Source organism: Vipera berus, assembly GCF_964194415.1.
Source record: "Vipera berus genome assembly, chromosome: 11".
Taxonomy (NCBI): domain Eukaryota; kingdom Metazoa; phylum Chordata; class Lepidosauria; order Squamata; family Viperidae; genus Vipera; species Vipera berus.
Genome location: NC_138214.1, coordinates 19,951,590 through 19,970,685, shown reverse-complemented (window position 1 = coordinate 19,970,685; position 19,096 = coordinate 19,951,590). Strand labels below are relative to the sequence as shown.

Sequence of the window (19,096 nt, the reverse complement as noted above, 5' to 3'; positions counted from 1 at the left end):
CATTATCTATTTTAAAAGAGCAGAGACTCTTGATCAAATCACAGCTTCCATACAGTTTTCTTGGCAGGGCTACAGAACTCGTTTTGCATCCTTTTCTAACAGCATGTTGATTTCCTTTCCCTAATGGTATGGATTGATCTTAGAATCTAAGCAAGATCAGTCTTGGTTCATACTCGTCTGGGGACCCACATATGAATTTGAATATTGTTGACTAGACTGAGAATTTGGAAGAACATTCCATAAGGAGATAAAAGCAAACTTCTTCTGTAATACTGCATGGATGCAGTCACCAGAGATTTGAGGGCATTTTTGCCTTTAATTCTCCTTTAAAACAGAATCCAATGAATACACTCTATGAAATGCCCTAAAAGGAAGGTTTTAATTATGAAAGCCCATTAAATTTGCCTTTTGAGAAGGTGCTATCTCCATTTTCATGGCATTGTCAAGCATTAGGGCACCTTTTGGGCCAGGCCTATATCTAAGTATTTATTTATTTATTTATTTTATTACATTTATATACCGCCCTTTCCCGAAGGACTCAGGGCGGTTTACAGGGTGATTAAAAAGCAAAGATACAAAAGTTAAAAACAAATTAAAAAAATTATATTCATCCCTGCATAAATAAAACCCCAGTTAAAATTAAGATTAAGGCTAAAATTAGAATTCTCAGCCTGGGCCAGAGAGCTCAAAGAGCCAGGTCTTCAGGTCCCGGCGGAATGAACGGAGGTAGGGGGCAGTCCTCAGCTCCACTGGCAGCTGGTTCCAAAGGGCAGGCGCACCCACTGAGAAGGCCCTATCCCTGGGTGTCGTCCGCCGGCAATCTCTTACCGGTGGCACCCTGAGAAGACCCTCCCTGTGGGAGCGCACTGGACGAAGGGAACTTGATGCCGGCAGCAGGTGTTCCCTCAGATATCCCGGACCCAAGCCATTTAGGGCTTTATAGGTCATCACCAGCACCTTGAATCTCACCCGGAGGGCAACCGGGAGCCAATGCAGCTCGCGGAGTAGAGGTGTTACATGGGAGTATCGGGAAACCCCCATCACAACTCACGCAGCCGCATTCTGCACCAGCTGAAGCCTCCGAGTGGTCCTCAAGGGCAGCCCCATGTAGAGAGCGTTGCAGTAGTCTAAACGGGAGGTCACGAGCGCATGAGTGACTGTGCGTAGGGCATCTCGGTCCAGATAGGGTCGCAACTGGCGCACCAGGCGAACCTGGGCAAAAGCCCCCCTGGTCACGGCTCCTATATGGTCTTCAAAATTGAGTCGTGAATCCAGGACGACGCCCAAGTTGCGAGCCCTATCAACGGGGGGTAACACCTCAATTGCGCCCTAGGTTCAAGATCTGAGCCTAGCAGAGTTGGGAGAAGCCTTGGAGCTCCTAACAAACCATAACTGACAATGTTCAACTTCAGAGTGCTTAATCTTTTCATACACCCACAAATGCCACAAGCTCTCATCGTCTTAGCTGCATAAGCCAAGCCGTCAAATATCTACTTTTAAAGATAAATTCCCAATTCTATTCCCCCCCTCCCCAGGAACATGGTGGTAACCAGATCTCAAATAGATTTTACAGAGCAAACAAAGCTATATAGACATATCCTGGCGACACCTCTAGGGTAAAAATATTCAGCACTTCGATCACTTATGGTGAAGCAGCCAGCCTCAGCTTCAGTGCTGTCTCTCAGTAAAAACATCTAAATATCTATAACCTCACCAACTTCCATGACTGGAGTGCACCAGCGCCAACAGCTTCTCGGGGGCAGCATCTTCTGCATCCTCTTGAGCATCTGTGATATCACGAATGATAATGGAGTCTTGGCAGCCTGCGCCATGCTCTGAAAGGGCTGTCTAAGGGCACAAGAACAACCAGAAGTGTATCCCACACCCTTATCATCATTTTTCTTATTCAGACAATTGTTAGAATAGTAAAACTATTATTGCTCTGGCAATTAGGAGAATTCCTAGTGAAACTGAAATACATCATTAAAAAAATTAACAAGCATTATTAAGAGGTTAATTTTATAACCAACTAAGCTAGAATTAATTCAGCATGAACTGCCTTAGGAGGATAAAGGGGAAAACCAAAACAAAACAAATCTTACAGTTTCACAGTCTTCCACAGGAATGTGCATGTACTGGTGGCTGTATTTTGCAGGGGAAGAGTCTGAAGCATCAGCCAAAGACCTGGGAGAAGAACAGAGACCTCTATTGCTATGGAGGTGGATGGACAAGTGAGCTGCAAAGATTTGTATGCAGAAACCACTGAATGCACATAATGGAAGCATTCCCCAGTAAGAAAATCTTCACCAAAGAAATGGCTTGGTAAAAACAAAAATAGGCTTTGATCACCTCTCAGACATCTAAACAGTTCAAGAAAATAAATTTGCAGAGGGAATCTTTACTCCCTTTTTAAAAGAAACAAATTAACATTTGCATGCTTCTGAAGGATGCTTTTTAAGACACTGGACAAACTGAAGAAATGTTCATTTGATTACATCGATCTTAATGCAATTTCCTAATTTTGCTGTATATCTATCTTGATTTAAAAAGCAGCCCTGATGAATCAAATATTGTTTACCCCTTTACAGCTACCAAACTGATTGGAGGATTACAGGTTTTGATAGCCTGCATTTAGGAATCAAAATTGAGGCAGGCTTTCAGCACAATCAAGGCATAATCATTAATGCATTAAAAAGGACTGACTTTTCCTAGGAACCACTTGCATCTGGAATATAGTACAGTCTCCAGCCAATAAATATGAGTGACAAAATCCAAGGCAGCCCTTTCTTGTGCTCAAATGAAAAGGAAATCATAATTTTGTCATATGGGAAGTTTTTGCCTAGGAAAATGTACAACAGCCATTTATTTTAATATATAATGAAAGACCATCTGCTTTCCAAATGCACCTAATCCTTTTTGGAAACCCCCCACACACACACACACACACTAATTATAACCATCCAAAATGTTTTTTCTGTGCACATGAATAAAAAGGACATGAGTTCAACATTTGGATACAATCATCTGAACATTCCTAATTGAAAGAAGCCAGTGGCCAGCCTCTGCCAATTCTGCAGTCTCTGGGTCTACAAGCTGAAGCTCAGCCACCCACTAAAATTAGTTTTAGCTTTAGTTTTAAAACTTGGCTTTAAACCTTCATATCCTTCTGCATAATTTCCTCAGTAAGGGAAGTACAGAAGGGGTTCATACAATATGCTCCTTTGAAGTCTAAGACCTGGAGGAAATGCAGCCACGTTTTCTCTGCTCTTCCCCATTTCCCTGTGTCTTGCGAAGAGCATCCCTGGCCTGTTCAGGTTCCAAGTTTCAGCTGCAGCAATTTTCACCTGATGCTAAGAAGAAAACCAAACCTAAACAAGCTGCGGGCTCTTAGATTTTTTTTTCTGGTAAGAGAAGCATATGACAGATTGCTACAAGGTCCAAAGTAAATCAAGATAAAAGTTCAGAAAGAAGTCAACTCAAGTGTTTGGCATGTTCACAACAAGCCATAAGCAGAGGGTGTGCCCTGAGCAGCCACAAATATAGTAGTTGAAATACTCTAACACAGGTAAAAAATAATGCTCACAAAAAGACCACGAAAAGACAGCCAAAGTAATCAGAAATAGAAGTAGGATGAGCAGCATTTTGGAATCATTTTAACTGTTCCATTTGTTTCCTCTTAACAGGGAGGAAGGAGCCCTATGAAGTTTAAGAATGCTTGAATCAGAATCAGCTCATTTTGAATAGCAACAGAAGTACAAAGTGAGCAATTACCTTTTTCTTTTGAGCCCCAAAATGCAGTTTCCACTCATTAAACCCAGTATAAATTCAAGGATCTGAAAGAAGAGGGGAAAAGTAACAATCCTCTCAACTCAACCTTCACAGCCTCAAAATTAAGTACAAGAACAATAATCAGTGGTGCAAACTAGAACCGGCAAAGGTATTAAAAACTTATTAACTCCTGCCTTTAGCTAATACCTCCTTCAAATAAATAATACAAACACACTACACTACACAATGATATGCTATCATCACAGACCAACTTATATAAGATTGAAGATCTGCACATTTTAAAAATCCTATCACTAATAATTACAATAACTAAAGCTTCTACTAGAAGTTGAATATCTCACCATGTATTTATTTGCTAGATACATATTCCATCTTTTATCTCTGAGCCCAAAGTAGTTTATTTAAGGAGCCTCCTTCACCTTATACCCCTAAGAGACACAGGTTGGGGTGAGGGAATGTATCTGTTGAAGAACCCCAATGCTGGTCCTGGTCCAGCACCTTAACCAGTGCAATTATTTACCTTTATTGGAATAATTGAGGATTGAGCTAATAATACATGGATTGAATTATCATTCACCACCTTACATGCCATCAGGTCAGAAGATGTATTAACAGAGCAATGGATCACATTGGCAACATCCTTGCTACCATTTCCTCGTCAGCAGACAAACCTTCTTCAGATTTGGGACCCCCTGCAATTCTCTTCCGTTCTCTCAGGCGCATCCATCTGTTGCACCAGAGAGAACTCCCAATTACAGGACCAAGTCCAGCAGGGATGTCTTCCTTTGTGCAATATTTCCTTAAAGATGGCTACTATAAAGATGTTCAAAGCTGCGTTTCATCTTTTCTCCCCATTTGTCTTTGACAGTGGTGTCTCTGAGTGTTGCATAAACCTGGACAAAGGGAGTCATTTGCTGCAAATGTTCTACAAAATACTCTAAAAGTCCTTTCAGTTATGAGTAAAGGCAGTTTAAATAATCAATCATTCTCTGTGAGTTTCACTGCACAGGGATTTAACTACTTCTGATTTTCCTTGCCGCTCAGAATGCAACTAAAAGATAATTTTGTTCACTGCACAGTGAACTTTTAATTTTTAATTTAATTTTTTAATTTTAATCCCATTTATATCCCGCCCTTCTCCGAAGACTCAGGGCGGCTTACAATTTAAGCACAATCCAATGTGCTTAGCAATAGCCTTCATTCTATGTATATGCCTGCTTATTAGGGCTTTTGGGGGGCCCCCAGCAGCATTATTACAAAGTCAGCTTATTGCCCCCAACAATCTGGGTCCTCATTTTACCTACCTCGGAAGGATGGAAGGCTGAGTCAACCTTGAGCCTGGTGGGATGCGAACCTGCACTAATTGCAGGCAGCTGGTGTTACTTAAGGAGGCATTAGCCCACTGCGCCACCAAGGCTCCTAGTTCCTATAATTCTTTTGATTCTCTAATCAGGCCCCTTTATTTACCTTTCAGAATAAAAATAAATAAAAAACTGTTTTTGTCCTGTGCATGAATCTTATTGTGGGACTTTGATGAATTCAGCCTGAACCAATATGCAGAGAATAGTATGAAATTATAGGGTGATTCGATGTACTAGAAAACACAGCTTTTTGCAACCAACAAAATTTGCCTGCAATTTAATGGCTGTTCCTTTCTTGGCTTAGTGAAACTTCTGAATCAATGGCCTTTCTACTGCAAAATGATTTATCTAGACCACACTGATTTTAATATTTTAAAAGATCTCCAGGACTTTTCTTTTGCTCTTTTTTCTTCCATTCCAGTCCTTCCAAGTAATCAGCAGGACTTCCACCCTTCAGCTTTCCAGCCCAGAGAGACCTTCTGCGACTGTCTGTTAAGTCTCTTCCTTTCAGTATCTCTAGGAATCTGGGGGCTCTCTGAGAAATAGTTTTATCTTGTATTTGGACTAGGTGCTCTACTTCTAAGCACTGGAACAGGCTAGATCATTCTTAGAGCCTGTCCTGGATCTCCTGACTCCTGGTGGCAACAGGATGGTGGGGCTGGAGGGCTCCATGTGGGGGACAGCCACTCTGCGGCATAGGAGGCTCCAAACCAAGGCCAGGTTGTTCACCATACCTTCGACAAGAGCTGCTGCTGCTGGTTGTGCTTCTGGCGCAGACAGGCAACCTCTTTCCAGAGGGCTTTGTTTTCCCTAGAAACGAAGAGCAGAAAGAGGCAAGAGGATGAAAGTGAGCAGACTTCCAAGGGTTCAGGCTAGTCCGGTAGAGACTTTTGCAAGATGATTTGGGTTGCTGCACTTAAGGGAAGGAAGATGCATGAAAGCAGAAGAAGACTAACCAGATTTCCCTTCTAAAAGACCAAGAATGGAAAAGGAGATGCCACGACTTTACGGGACTTTCCCCTAGGAGCTTGTGGGGCAAAAAGAGGCTTTTTCTGAAATGATGTGAGGAAGGGGTTCACCTAATCATGCTTGAACTACAGTAACTGCCAGGGTTCTGAGGAAGGGTGTTTCTCAGCTCTGCTCCATGAAATCCTTTAAATGGAGACTTGGGAGGCCAAAGTCACAAGAGATCACTGCTCAGGGGCAAAATATTCATCCTGCAGGCAAAAAACACCAGCATTTCCAAGAAGAATGATTTCTTTCGAAAGGGACAGGCAGAAAGTTTTGTATCTATAGACATTAAAAGGTTAGACAGCCTATCAGTCCAGCCCTTCATCAGGCAGCTTTTTATAGACTTAGGTCACCTTCTGCTCTCCCAATGACTATGGATCTTTTCACTTCCCACACTAGACCATTCTTAATTAAAACATTAAAGGACAACAGTTAAACTTTCAGGGGAGTGAAATCTCAGGTAAAATTCTGCAACTGAGCAGGCCAACTCAGCAACCAGCAGGAGCAAGATCTTGGGGGACAGAGGACAAGAAAATTAATAAGAAAACAATCTTCCTCCTAGATTTGCAATTATTAGTAACCACAATAGCAAAAGCCTTTATTTCCTTTTCCAAGTGGGTGGATGCCAACAAGTCCACCTTTCTGTACTTGGAGAATCCCTTCATTTTATCCGCAGCTCTATAGATGGGGTGGAAAACTCCTCTCATTATTTGTCTCTCAAATACTTGTTCATGCTGCATTTAGGGTGCTGCACCTTTTCATACTTTCCAGCTTGATGTCCATGTTGTTCTGCTGCTCTCTCATCTCCTGGACCTCCAACAACACTTTGTGCAAGTCGTCTGGACAGAATTTGAGATCTTCTGGCCTTACCATGGCCACCTATGACAGAGTAGACTGAAGATGGTAAAATGAACATATTTATAAGGAACAAACGCAATTGAAATTTGACTCATAAGGAGTGAGGACGATGAAAACACTCAGACACACAACCTTCCCCTTGCCAATCATAGATGATAAACCAAAGGTGCTCTTTATGTCCATTCGGGAATGGGCACTCACCTACCCCACTACCAGAATTGTACTGAGAAAGCAGGATTGCAACATCCCATTAAGAAAAGCACTCACACAAGTGCAAAAGGAAAAGGCTAAATCTCAGAGGTCTATGACACCTATGACACCGTTTGCCTAAAGGCTGGTCAATTTTGATGTAATTGTCAAGTCTCGAAGCCCAGTCTTGCTGGTGCGATGACATTGCTTCTCAAATTGCCAACAAGCTCAGGGGGAGGAGAGGTTTGGAATGCAGACTTCAAAGGTTAAGGAAGCAGACTGTGGGAACCAAGGACAACTGCCAAGTGTCTGGCTGGGTCTAGAAATGCTTTCTCACAATATTTTTCAACCTGATTGGGCAATGTGACCTGGCCCAGAGGGAAGAGCTTTTACTATAGTGATTTGGGTGAGGTCTGGTCAGAGCTGGTTTTACTTTCATATGTGCTGATATGGTGTACTCAATAAAGCTTTGCATAAAGCTTTGAAAAGTCTCGAAGGTGTTTGCTTGGTTAGGTTCACTAGTCAGAACCTTGACACTTATTGTTCACATCATTGTTCATATGATCTTGGGAAGAGAAATAGTTTAAAGATGTACCAAACTTTAGGAATTTATCAATTTATTTAGAGGTCTGTCCTTACTGTACTCTTAATATATTATGACAAGGTAATACTGAGTTGTCAAAAGCTGAAGAAATTTGTTCACGCTCAGAGTTTGAATGACAATCACACTGGCATAATCATTATGATCCTGCACAGGCAAGGTTTAATTTGTGATTTAAAAACTGAGTTATTTTATATAATATACAATGTTTTGTTTTCCTTTTATCGATATTTGAAATATACAGTCATACAGAAAGTATGTAACTATAATTACATTTTCTAGTTGGTTGTTCAGCCTTCACAGCTCCAGAATTTTGCAAGTAACTCAGTATTTCACCCATTAAAAAACATTAGCATGGGGAACTTCCGGTTTTACATGGTAGCAACTGGTCATGGGCTTGCGGATTCTCTGCACCCCCATGGCTAATTTTGCCCTGCCTGAGGACCCTAAATGGGTCTAAGTCACCCCAGAGAGGCGATGAAGAAAGAAGGGTGCTCCAGCAATTCTGGAATGGCGACGGCCATTCTGTTTGGCTTGGGGAAAGTCTTCTAACCCGACAGGAGAAAGGCTGGCCATATTGAATCAATCAGCCCAAGCTACTAGCAACCGAAGTCCAAAAGCACTAACCAGCACAACTGTGAACAACGTGCTTGAAACTGGGTGAGAAATTTGATCTTCTCTTTTCTATTCTACATTTAATTTCCTGGAAAAGATCCCCAAGAAGCAAAATACCTCCAAAAGGGAAGAAGGGGGATTTCCGCCCCATCCTTATACTAACAGAAGCGGCAAATTAATCTTTTTATGAAGGATCAGAATATATGTGAAATAAATATAAAACCTGAAATTCAAAACTTAAATCTGTATAAATCTAAAATTGTTTGAATTGTTAAGACTCTCATTTTAAAGATAATTGTTCATTTTGAAAATTGAAAAACAAATAGTTGCTGACACCTAGTGGTGGATGAAGACTATAGCAGCTATGACTTTAATATAAGACTTGGTAAAACCTGGGAAAAGCTAATCTGTGTTTATGACTTTTAAAGTTTTAACAACAAACAACAGCTATGACAAAAAAGACAATAATCTGGGCTATAGACAAAGAGAATTATAAATTTCGGGGGGGGGAATCTTTTTTGAACTATCTGGATTACAAATATCTATTTAATTGGGACTCTAAAGTTATTTGCAGAGAAAAGGAGAGAAAACTCAAATTCTTGGCCATCATGGATCAGAGATATTTAGAAAGAATCTATCAAGAAAACATAAATACTTCACATGAGGAGATATATAGTATACTTCATCTAATTCAAACAATGACTTTAAACCACAAAGAAATCCAAAATAACTTTGAAAATATAAATCAGTCTATTTCTAAGTTAACTCTACAACAAAATTTTTTCCAGATAAAACAGATATAGAATTGAGATATAGAATTGAGAATAGAGACTTAAAGATGGAACTTAACAAAACAAGGAAACATGATTTAATCCTAGTGGAAAAAATTCACAAGAATTGGTAGAAACAACTTATCCCTTAAGACTACAAAATACATCTGAGGACAAAAAAACAGATTGGATAAAATGGACTGTAGAGATGTCAGGAACATCGTAGGGAAAGGAAATGATACGAGAAGCAGAGAGAAAGAAAAAGATTTTCAACAAACATGGAAAGGCAGAAGCCCCATAAAAAGACACTTCACCTGATTTACTTTTTATATCTACAGCAATATTTACAAACATACGGGAAAACTTTTTGATTCAGCAAAATACATTGATTAAGATACTGGGCAAAGGAAAAAGACTAAAGTGGAAACCAAGAAAATAGATGATACTTAAAAAAGAGAGAATACTTAAAAAAAGAAACATTTGTTTGAATATGGTTAAAGAAATAGAAATGTTTTGGAATATATATGTCATTCGAAGAGGAATGAATTCCCTTAATAATATAGTATGCTTTTTTTCCTTTTTTGTTTGTTCTCTTTCTTGATATGAGTAATATAAAAAAGTTGAAATGACTTAGATAAAGGAAATGTTTTAGATACTTAAATGTGATTGAATTTAAGAAAATTATAATGGATAAAAATGTTTTGAATAAGAGTTAAAGGACCAGATGACTAGATGTATTAAATGGAATGTTTAAAGATTAAACATATTTTTAATTATGGTTAAAAAGAATAAAAAATTTAGGAAATAAATATATATTGGCTTAGGAGAGATATATATTTTAAGTAGTATGTTATTTTTTATGTTTCTTTACTCTTGCTCTCTTTTCTTTCTTTTTTTTCATTGTTTATCTATTCCTTAAGAAATGTAAAAGTGTGAGATGGTTCATATGGAAAAATAGAGTTAAATTTTTAAATGTAATTAATTTTTGAGAAAATCTCCCACCTAGAATTTGGTGGGAGAAATAAACTAAAATAAGGACTGTAACAGGATCTATGATAAGGCAACCAGAATGACTGGATAGAAAAGAAATATTATATTGATATTGTTGTTGTTAGCTGCGAAGTTGTGTCCGACCCATCACGACCCTATGGACGTTACTCCAGGTCTTCCTGTCCTCTACCATCTTCTGGAGTCCATTTAAGCTCACGCCTACTGCTTCAGTGACTCCATCCAGCCACCTCATTCTCTGTCGTCCTCTTCTTCTATTGCCCTCAATCTTTCCCAACATTAGGCTCTTCTCCAGTGAGTCCTTCCTTCTCATTAGGTGGCCAAAGTATTTGAGTTTTAGCTTCAGGATCTGGCCTTCTAAAGAGCAGTCAGGGTTCATCTCCTCTAGGACTGACCGGTTTGATCGCCTTGCAGTCCAAGGGACTCGCAGGAGTCTTCTCCAGCACCACAGTTCAAAGGCCTCAATTCTTTGGCGCTCAGCCTTTTTTATGGTCCAGCTTTCACTGCCATACATTGCAACTGGGAAGACCATAGCCTTGACTATATGCACTTTTGTTGACAGGGTGATGTCTCTGCTTTTTAGCGTGCTGTCTAGATTTGCCATGGCTTTCCTCCCCAGGAGCAAGCGTCTTTTAATTTCTTGGCTACAGTCCCCATCTGCAGTGATCTTGGAGCCCAGGAAAATAAAATCTGTCACTACCTCCATTTCTTCTCCATCTATTTGCCAGGAATTGAGAGGGCCAGATGCCATGATCTTGGTTTTCTTAATGTTAAGTTTCATATTTTATTTTATTTTTTATTTTATTTTAATCCCATTTATATCCTGCCCTTCTCCGAAGACTCAGGGCGGCTTACAATTTAAGCACAAACCAATGTGCTTAGCAATAGCCTTCATTCTATGTATATGCCTGCTTATTAGGGCTTTCGCCCCCCCCCCAAGCGGCATTATTACAAAGTCAGCTTATTGCCCCCAACAATCTGGGTCCACATTTTACCTACCTTGGAAGGATGGAAGGCTAAGTCAACCTTGAGCCTGGTGGGACTCGAACCTGCACTAATTGCAGGCAGCTGGTGTTACTTAAGGAGGCATTAGCCCACTGCTCCACCAAGGCTCCTATATTGATGTGATTTATTATTTTTAGGAATATTGGGGAAAATATATATTTAATTGTTATCTATCAAAACAGTAAGAATTGTATTAACTCAATGTTTGCAAAAGAGGATATTTTGGGAAAAGAGGAAATCAACTAAAACCATTATGCGGATTATGGATTATAGAAATCAATTTTAATGATTGTTTTACAAATGTAACCAAGACAACACACTGTTCATCAATTATTAAGTGATTTATGTTTTTTTAAAAAAAATCAATAAAATATATTACACAAAAACACACATTAGCGTGGATGAAAAACATCAAAGCCAAGAGTCCCACCTCAAGACAAGCTCAAGTCTGGAGACTTCATGAACCCACTCATAGGCAAGCAGCTTGCCTTGGCTTTCTTCTACATTATCTTTTCAACTTCTCATTCCACTCTACAATCCTACAATGGGGGTGGGAGGTAGGGGAGGAATTGTCTCCCATCCCAGTACTAAAGAGATTCAGCTCTGCTTAGGTTTCAGGGGTGGGCTTTTCTAGGGGGGAGGGGAGATCAGCCAAGGTCCAATCCAGTTTGCTCATAATGCTTTAAACATAAAGTGGAGCAGCTAATATGTGAATGCATTGAACAGAGAAATTTTAAACAAGCAGCACACTAGGAAACAGTACCTTCCTTTTGATGTTTGCCAGTAAATCGACCTTCCCTCTCTTGAAAAACGGATGCTGAAATTCAGTAGCAGGATTCTTGTCACAGGTTATCATGCCATTTTCAAGTGCAATCACTTTTCTGAAGCCATCTGTAACAACATCGGGAGAAATTAATGTGTTTGTGTCTCTGAGAAGCCCACTTTCATTTAGACTCTCCTTCTCCTTTAGTTAGGTGGTAACTCCCCACTCAAAAGAAGAGTAACAGTGGTCATATTCTGCTATGACAAAACCTACTTCCTTTCTTCCTTCCTCAAAGGGAAGACTTCAGAGTGATAATAGACCAATGAAAGAACAGAATCTGGATACCAGCAGGCAAAGTCAAGGGAAGGAAGATGGGTAGTTCTTACAACACAGCCTGGGATTCTTTTGAGTGCTTGAAACTGAAAAGACTAAATCAGATGCTTGCAGAATGAGCTATGTTATTTAGTATAAACCACCCCACTCAGTGCATGCAGCAAACGAAGACTCCTGGGCCATTCTTTGTTTCCAAGAATATAATTTACTGTACAGATATGAATACCAAAAATAGAGAAGCCAATGTCATGGTTCCGATTAAAAAAGACATCAAAGAGTACTGCATGATTATTTATTATTAAAAAAGTGTATAATGAGCAGAACAGCATCGGCACTCATGGATGGATGCCAGAATCTGAATTCTCCTCCCCTTGACACGCCACCTCATACAGAATTTCCCTCCCTTATTTACACGTCATGAATCACATTTACCAATTAATTTAACACACAAAGTTTCACTTCCCTTCTGAAGCGGCTATCCCTTATCTTGTCAAAACATCCGGTTGCATTCCACCACGCTTCAGTGATTCAAAACCAAACAGTTAAAGCAAAAGGCTGCCTCTTATATTGTCAGTGCAAAAACATGTCAATGTTTGCAGCATTGACATCCGGGGCCCCCTTACAAAAAGGACAGATCCTGTAATGTGAATAAAACACAAGTTAGGGGCTGGCTTTTGGTTTGTTGAAGTATTTCTCATAAAACTTTTTGATAAGTCTGTCAGCTTTCACATCACTAGATTTCACCCAAATGATTTCAGACAATTGGTATCTCTTCCATTGTACTAGGTACTGCAATTTTCCCTTAAAGATTAGAATACATTTCAAGAATACATTTCACTTTATAATGGGTCTGACCCGCTACTACGAGGGGTCAGGGGTGCCTTCTTAGGGGGAGGTCTTAAAGTGGAGGCCCAAAAACGTTTCAGTAAGCTACAATGGAAAACCGGGTGAATTTTCCCCAAAAGTCTGGGAAGTTTCAATTCTACTGTGACCGGGTTGATGATTCTCACAATGGGGAAAGGCCCCAAGAATTTTGGTCCTAATTTCTTGCTGGGTAATTTGAGGCGTATATATTTAGTTGACAGATAAACCTTTTCCCTCACTTGGAATGTTCTTTGGGGAGCCCTCTTTTTATCAGCCTGTTTTTTGTAAGTCTCAGAAGTCTTTTTTAACACCATTTTCGTGTTTCTCCACACCTCTTCCCACCCCCTCACCCATTGATCAAGTGTCTGGGAAGCAGAGGGCAACCGAGGGTAGTCAGGCATTGGGCTGAACTCTTCCTGTGGCTACTCTGAAAGGCATGTAGACAGTGCTGCTGTGAACAGAATTATTGTAGGCCACCTCAGCAAAAGGAAGGAGGTCAGTCCAGTTTGTCTGTTGGTAGGAAACATAGCATCTGAGGCATTGCTCCACCATTTTGTTAGTGGATTCTGCAGCCCCATTGGTAGCTGGATGAAAAGCAGATGATAAGCCTTGAAATGATCCAATTAATTTAAGGAAATTTCCTCAAAATTTCGCTGTGAACTGCACTCCTCTATATGAAATTATTCGCTTAGGGGTGCCATGCAGTCGGTAGATATGTTTCAGGAACAATTTAGTCAGTCGCTGTGCAGATGGGAGTCCTTTAAGGGTGATAAAATGAGCCTGCTTCAAAAACAGGTCTATCACAGTCCAGATAACAGTATTTCCTTTACATTTGGGTAGGTCTACAATAAAGTCCCCCCTTCATGGATTACTGCCTTGTCGTGGCGAAGGGGCTTGCGTAATTCAATGAAGCTATGAGCTATGCCGTGAAGGGCCACCCAAGACGGAAAGGTCATAGCAGAGAGTTCTGACAAAACGTGATCCACTGGAGAAGGAAATGGCAACCCACTCCAGTATCTTTGCCATGAAAACCCTATGGACAGTACCAAAAGGCAAAACGATATGACGCTGGAAGATGAGCCCCTCAGGTCGGAAGGCGTCCAATATGCTACTGGGGAAGAGCAGAGGGCTAGTACTAGTAGCGCCAGAAAGAATGAAGCGACTGGGCCAAAGCCGAAAGGACGCTCAGCTGTGGATATGTCTGGTGGTGAAAGGAAAGTCCGATGCTGTAAAGATTCTTTCTCCATAGGAACCTGGAATGTAAGATCCATGAATCAAGGAAAGCTGGATGTGGTCAAACAAGAGATGACAAGACTAAACATCGACATCTTAGGTATCAGCGAACTAAAATGGACAGGAATGGGTGAATTTAATTCAGACGACCATCAGGTATACTACTGCGGGCAAGAATCCCTCAGAAGAAATGGAGTAGCCTTCATAGTCAATAAAAAAGTAGGAAAAGCAATACTGGGATACAACCCTCAAAATGACAGAATGATCTCAGTTCGAATCCAAGGCAAACCATTCAATATCACAGTAGTCCAAGTCTATGCCCCAACCACCAGTGCTGAAGAGGATGAAATTGACCGGTTCTATGAAGCCCTACAGCACCTTATAGAACTAACACCCAAAAATGATGTCCTTATCATCATGGGAGATTGGAATGCTAAAGTAGGAAGCCAAAAGATAACTGGAATAACAGGCAAGTTTGGCCTTGGAGTACAAAATGAAGCAGGGCACAGGCTGATAGAATTTTGTCAAGAGAATACGATGGTCATAGCAAACACTCTTTTCCAACAACCCAAGAGACGGCTTTACACATGGACATCACCAGACGGTCAACACAGAAATCAGATTGACTATATGCTCTGCAGCCAAAGATGGAGAAGCTCTATACAGTCAGTAAAAACAAGACCAGGAGCTGACTGTGGCTCAGACCATGAGCTTCTTGTTGCAAAGTTTAGGCTTAAATTAAAGAAAGTAGGGAAAAGCGCTAGGCCAGTCAGGTATGAATTAAATCATATCCCTGTTGAATATACAGTAGAGGTGACAAATAGATTTAAGGAATTAGATCTGATAGACAGAGTGCCTGAAGAACTATGGACAGAGGTTCGCAACATTGTACAACAGGTAGCAACCAAAACCATCCCAAAGAAAAAGAAATGCAAGAAAGCAAAATGGCTGTCTGAGGAAGCTTTGCAAATAGCTGAGGAAAGGAGGGAAGCGAAAGGCAAGGGAGAAAAAGAAAGATACGCCCAATTAAATGCAGAATTCCAAAGAATAGCTAGAAGAGATAAGAATGCCTTCTTAAATGAACAATGCAAAGAAATAGAAAAAAACAATAGAATAGGGAGGACCAGAGATCTTTTCAAGAAAATTGGAGAGATGAAGGGAACGTTTCATGCAAAAATGGGCATGATAAAGGACCAAAATGGCAGGGACCTAACAGAGGCAGAAGAGATTAAGAAGAGGTGGCAAAATTACACAGAAGAACTATACAAGAATGAGCTTAATGTCCCTGATAATCACAATGAGGTGGTCACTGAGCTCGAGCCAGACATCCTAGAATGTGAAGTGAAGTGGGCCTTAGAAAAGCTGAGCAACAACAAAGCTAGTGGAGGTGACAGTATTCCAGCTGAGCTATTCAAAATCTTAAAAGACGATGCAGTAAAAGTGCTTCACTCAATTTGCCAGCAAATTTGGAAAACTCAACAGTGGCCACAGGATTGGAAAAGATCAGTTTACATTCCAATTCCAAAGAAAGGCAGTGCCAAAGAATGTTCAAACTATCGCACCATTGCACTCATTTCTCATGCTAGTAAAGTTATGCTTAAAATTCTACAAGCTAGACTCCAGCAGTATGTGGATCGAGAACTACCAGAAGTACAGGCAGGATTTCGAAGAGGCAGAGGAACTAGAGATCAAATTGCTAACATACGCTGGATCATGGAGAAAGCTAGAGAGTTCCAGAAAAACATCTACTTCTGCTTCATTGACTATGCTAAAGCCTTTGATTGTGTGGATCATAACAAACTCTGGCAAGTCCTTAAAGAGATGGGCATACCAGACCATCTTATTTGTCTCTTGAGAAACCTATATGCAGGCCAAGAAGCAACAGTGAGAACTGGACACGGAACCACTGATTGGTTCAAAATTGGGAAAGGAGTCCGGCAAGGCTGTATACTGTCGCCTTGCCTATTTAACTTATATGCAGAGCACATCATGAAAAAGGCAGGGCTAGATGAATCAAAAGTTGGAATTAAGATTGCCGGAAGAAACATCAACAACCTAAGATATGCAGATGATACCACTCTAATGGCAGAAAGTGAAGAGGAACTAAAGAGCCTCTTGTTGCGAGTGAAGAAGGAGAGTGCAAAACTTGGGTTGAAACTAAACATTAAGAAAACCAAGATCATGGCATCTGGCCCTCTCAATTCCTGGCAAATAGATGGGGAAGAAATGGAGGTAGTGACAGATTTTATTTTCCTGGGCTCCAAGATCACTGCAGATGGGGACTGTAGCCAAGAAATAAAAAGACGCTTGCTCCTGGGGAGGAAAGCCATGGCAAATCTAGACAGCACACTAAAAAGCAGAGACATCACCCTGTCAACAAAAGTGCGTATAGTCAAGGCTATGGTCTTCCCAGTTGCAATGTATGGCAGTGAAAGCTGGACCATAAGAAAGGCTGAGCGCCAAAGAATTGAAGCCTTTGAACTATGGTGCTGGAGAAGACTCCTGCGAGTCCCTTGGACTGCAAGGCGATCAAACCGGTCAGTCCTAGAGGAGATCAACCCTGACTGCTCTTTAGAAGGCCAGATCCTGAAGCTAAAACTCAAATACTTTGGCCATCTAATGAGAAGGAAGGACTCACTGGAGAAGAGCCTAATGCTGGGAAAGATTGAGGGCAATAGAAGAAGGGGACGACAGAGAATGAGGTGGCTGGATGGAGTCACTGAAGCAGTAGGCGTGAGCTTAAATGGACTCCAGAAGATGGTAGAGGACAGGAAGGCCTGGAGGAACATTGTCCATAGGGTCGCGATGGGTCGGACACGACTTCGCAACTAACAACAACAACAACAACAATAAAGTCCATAGCTATTTCTTCCCATGGTTGAGAAGGGTCTGCCACCGACTGCAGTAACCCAGGGGTTTTCCCTGGAATTCTTTTCATGGTGGCACATATGGTACAACTCCTGACATAGTTTTCTACATCTCGTTTTAACCCCGGCCACCAAAATTGCCGGCGGATGAGGTGTTGAGTTTTTAAATATCCGAAGTGTCCAGCCTGTTTTACATCATGACTATGTTTGAGAGCATTGAGACGGAGGGCTTCAGGCAGATACAGTTCCACCCCCCACCTTGTATGCCAAACCATCCCTGCATGTTAGGGAGGTTTGATTATCTTTGAACCATTGATTGGTGAGAAGCTCTCGTTTTATCTTCTTCGCTCCCGGGTCATCAGGATTAGGGGTTCTGCGAGGTGTGAGTTGTGCCGCAGGTTGTGAACTGGGAATACGTGCCTCGTAGACCTCTTCGCGTTCATTTTTGTACTGTGGCAATCAGGATAGCGCATCAGCTAGGAGGTTTTTTCTTCCTGGTACGTATTTTAGAGTAAAATTAAAACGGTTAAAGTACTGTGCCCATCACACTTGCTTTGGGGACAATTTGCGGGGAGTTTTTAGTGCCTCTAAATTTTTGTGATCTGTCCATACTTCAAAAGGCACCTTGCTCCCTTCTAAATAGGGTTACCAGTTTAACAGCCCCCACCTAATTGCGAAGGCCTCCTCCCAGATTGTCCATCTCCTTTCGCCTTCGTGTAGGCACAAAGTTGCAGGACCCCACTTTTATTCTTTTGCAATAACACAGCTCCGACTACCACGCCCCTGGCATCTGCTTGAATTACGAAGCGCTCCCCTGGGCAGGGGTGCTTTAGAACTGGTTCAGCTGGAAATAGTATTTTTAAATTCTCAAAAGCTTTCTGACAACTCATAGTCCATGCTGGCGGTTGGCCAGGTCGCAGTTTTCCCCCTCCCTTACCCATTTTGAGTAGTTCTGTAAGGGGTAGAGCAATCTCAGCAAAAGAGGGAATGAATTGACAGTAGAAGTTGGCAAACCCTAAGAAGCTCTAGAGCTGTTTGCGAGTCTTGGGGAGCTGCCATTCAATTATAGCTTTCACTTTGGCTAGATCCATTTTGATGCATTCGTCAGAAATTCTATAGCTGAGATAATCTAATCGGGTTTGGTGAAATTCACATTTCGACAATTTGACATAGTTTGGCATTCAATAGTTTAACACTTCTCTGACCAGTCTTATGTGGTCAGTCATATTCGTACTGTATATTAGAATGTCATCAAGATACACCAGAACCCCTTTGTATAAATGACCATGTAGGACCTCATTAATCAACTGCATAAATACGGCTAGGGCCCACTGCAGTCCAAATGGCATGACTTTGAATTGGTAGCTGCCCAAAGGGCAGTTGAAGGCCATTTTCCACTCATCCCCCACTTTATTCTCACCTGGTAATATGCTTCTCTCAGGTCTAACTTAGTGAAGAGACTCCCCTTCGCCAGGTGGGTTAGTAAGTCTTTCAGGAGGGGGAGAGGGTATTTATTTTCCACACTCAGAGCTATAAGGGTTAAGGCCCTTATAGTCTATGCAGAGAGGAAGAGACCCAACTTTTTTTCCTTTGAACAATACAGGGGCTCCCACAGTAGACTTGGCCCGTTCAATGAATCCCCTCACTAGGTTTGTATCCACATATTGCTGCATCTCCTCCATTTCAAGGGGGGACACAGCGTACATTCTTGGTCATGGAAGTTTAGCCCCCGGCAACAGTTCAGTGGAACAATCATTGGGCTGGTGAGGAGGCAAGGTATCTCATTCTTTCTCAGTAAATGCCTCCGCTAGTTCCTGGTACTCGCTGGG

General features: G+C 41.2%; 1 protein-coding gene across 12 annotated transcripts in view; it reads right to left on the bottom strand.

The window, feature by feature from the left end:
- Positions 1–19,096, bottom strand: part of LOC308673083 (heat shock factor protein 3-like) — a 74,227-nt gene that overhangs the window by 32,142 nt on the left and 22,989 nt on the right. For 7 of the 12 annotated variants that reach the window (XR_014027570.1, XR_014027571.1, XM_081336476.1 and 4 more), the window contains 6 exons: positions 11,971–12,098; positions 6,916–7,040; positions 5,885–5,960; positions 3,772–3,833; positions 2,103–2,184; positions 1,715–1,848 (listed from right to left, as the gene is read on the bottom strand). Coding sequence is in view for 10 of the 12 variants with exons in the window: in XM_081336476.1 (XP_081192602.1) it covers positions 1,715–1,848; positions 2,103–2,184; positions 3,772–3,833; positions 5,885–5,960; positions 6,916–7,040; positions 11,971–12,098 (607 nt within the window). In the remaining 2 variants the exon portion in view is untranslated. Of the gene's footprint in view, positions 1–1,714; positions 1,849–2,102; positions 2,185–3,771; positions 3,834–5,884; positions 5,961–6,915; positions 7,041–11,970; positions 12,941–19,096 lie in introns of all 12 variants that reach the window. The other 5 variants (XM_081336485.1, XM_081336484.1, XM_081336483.1 and 2 more) reach the window with 3 other exon arrangements.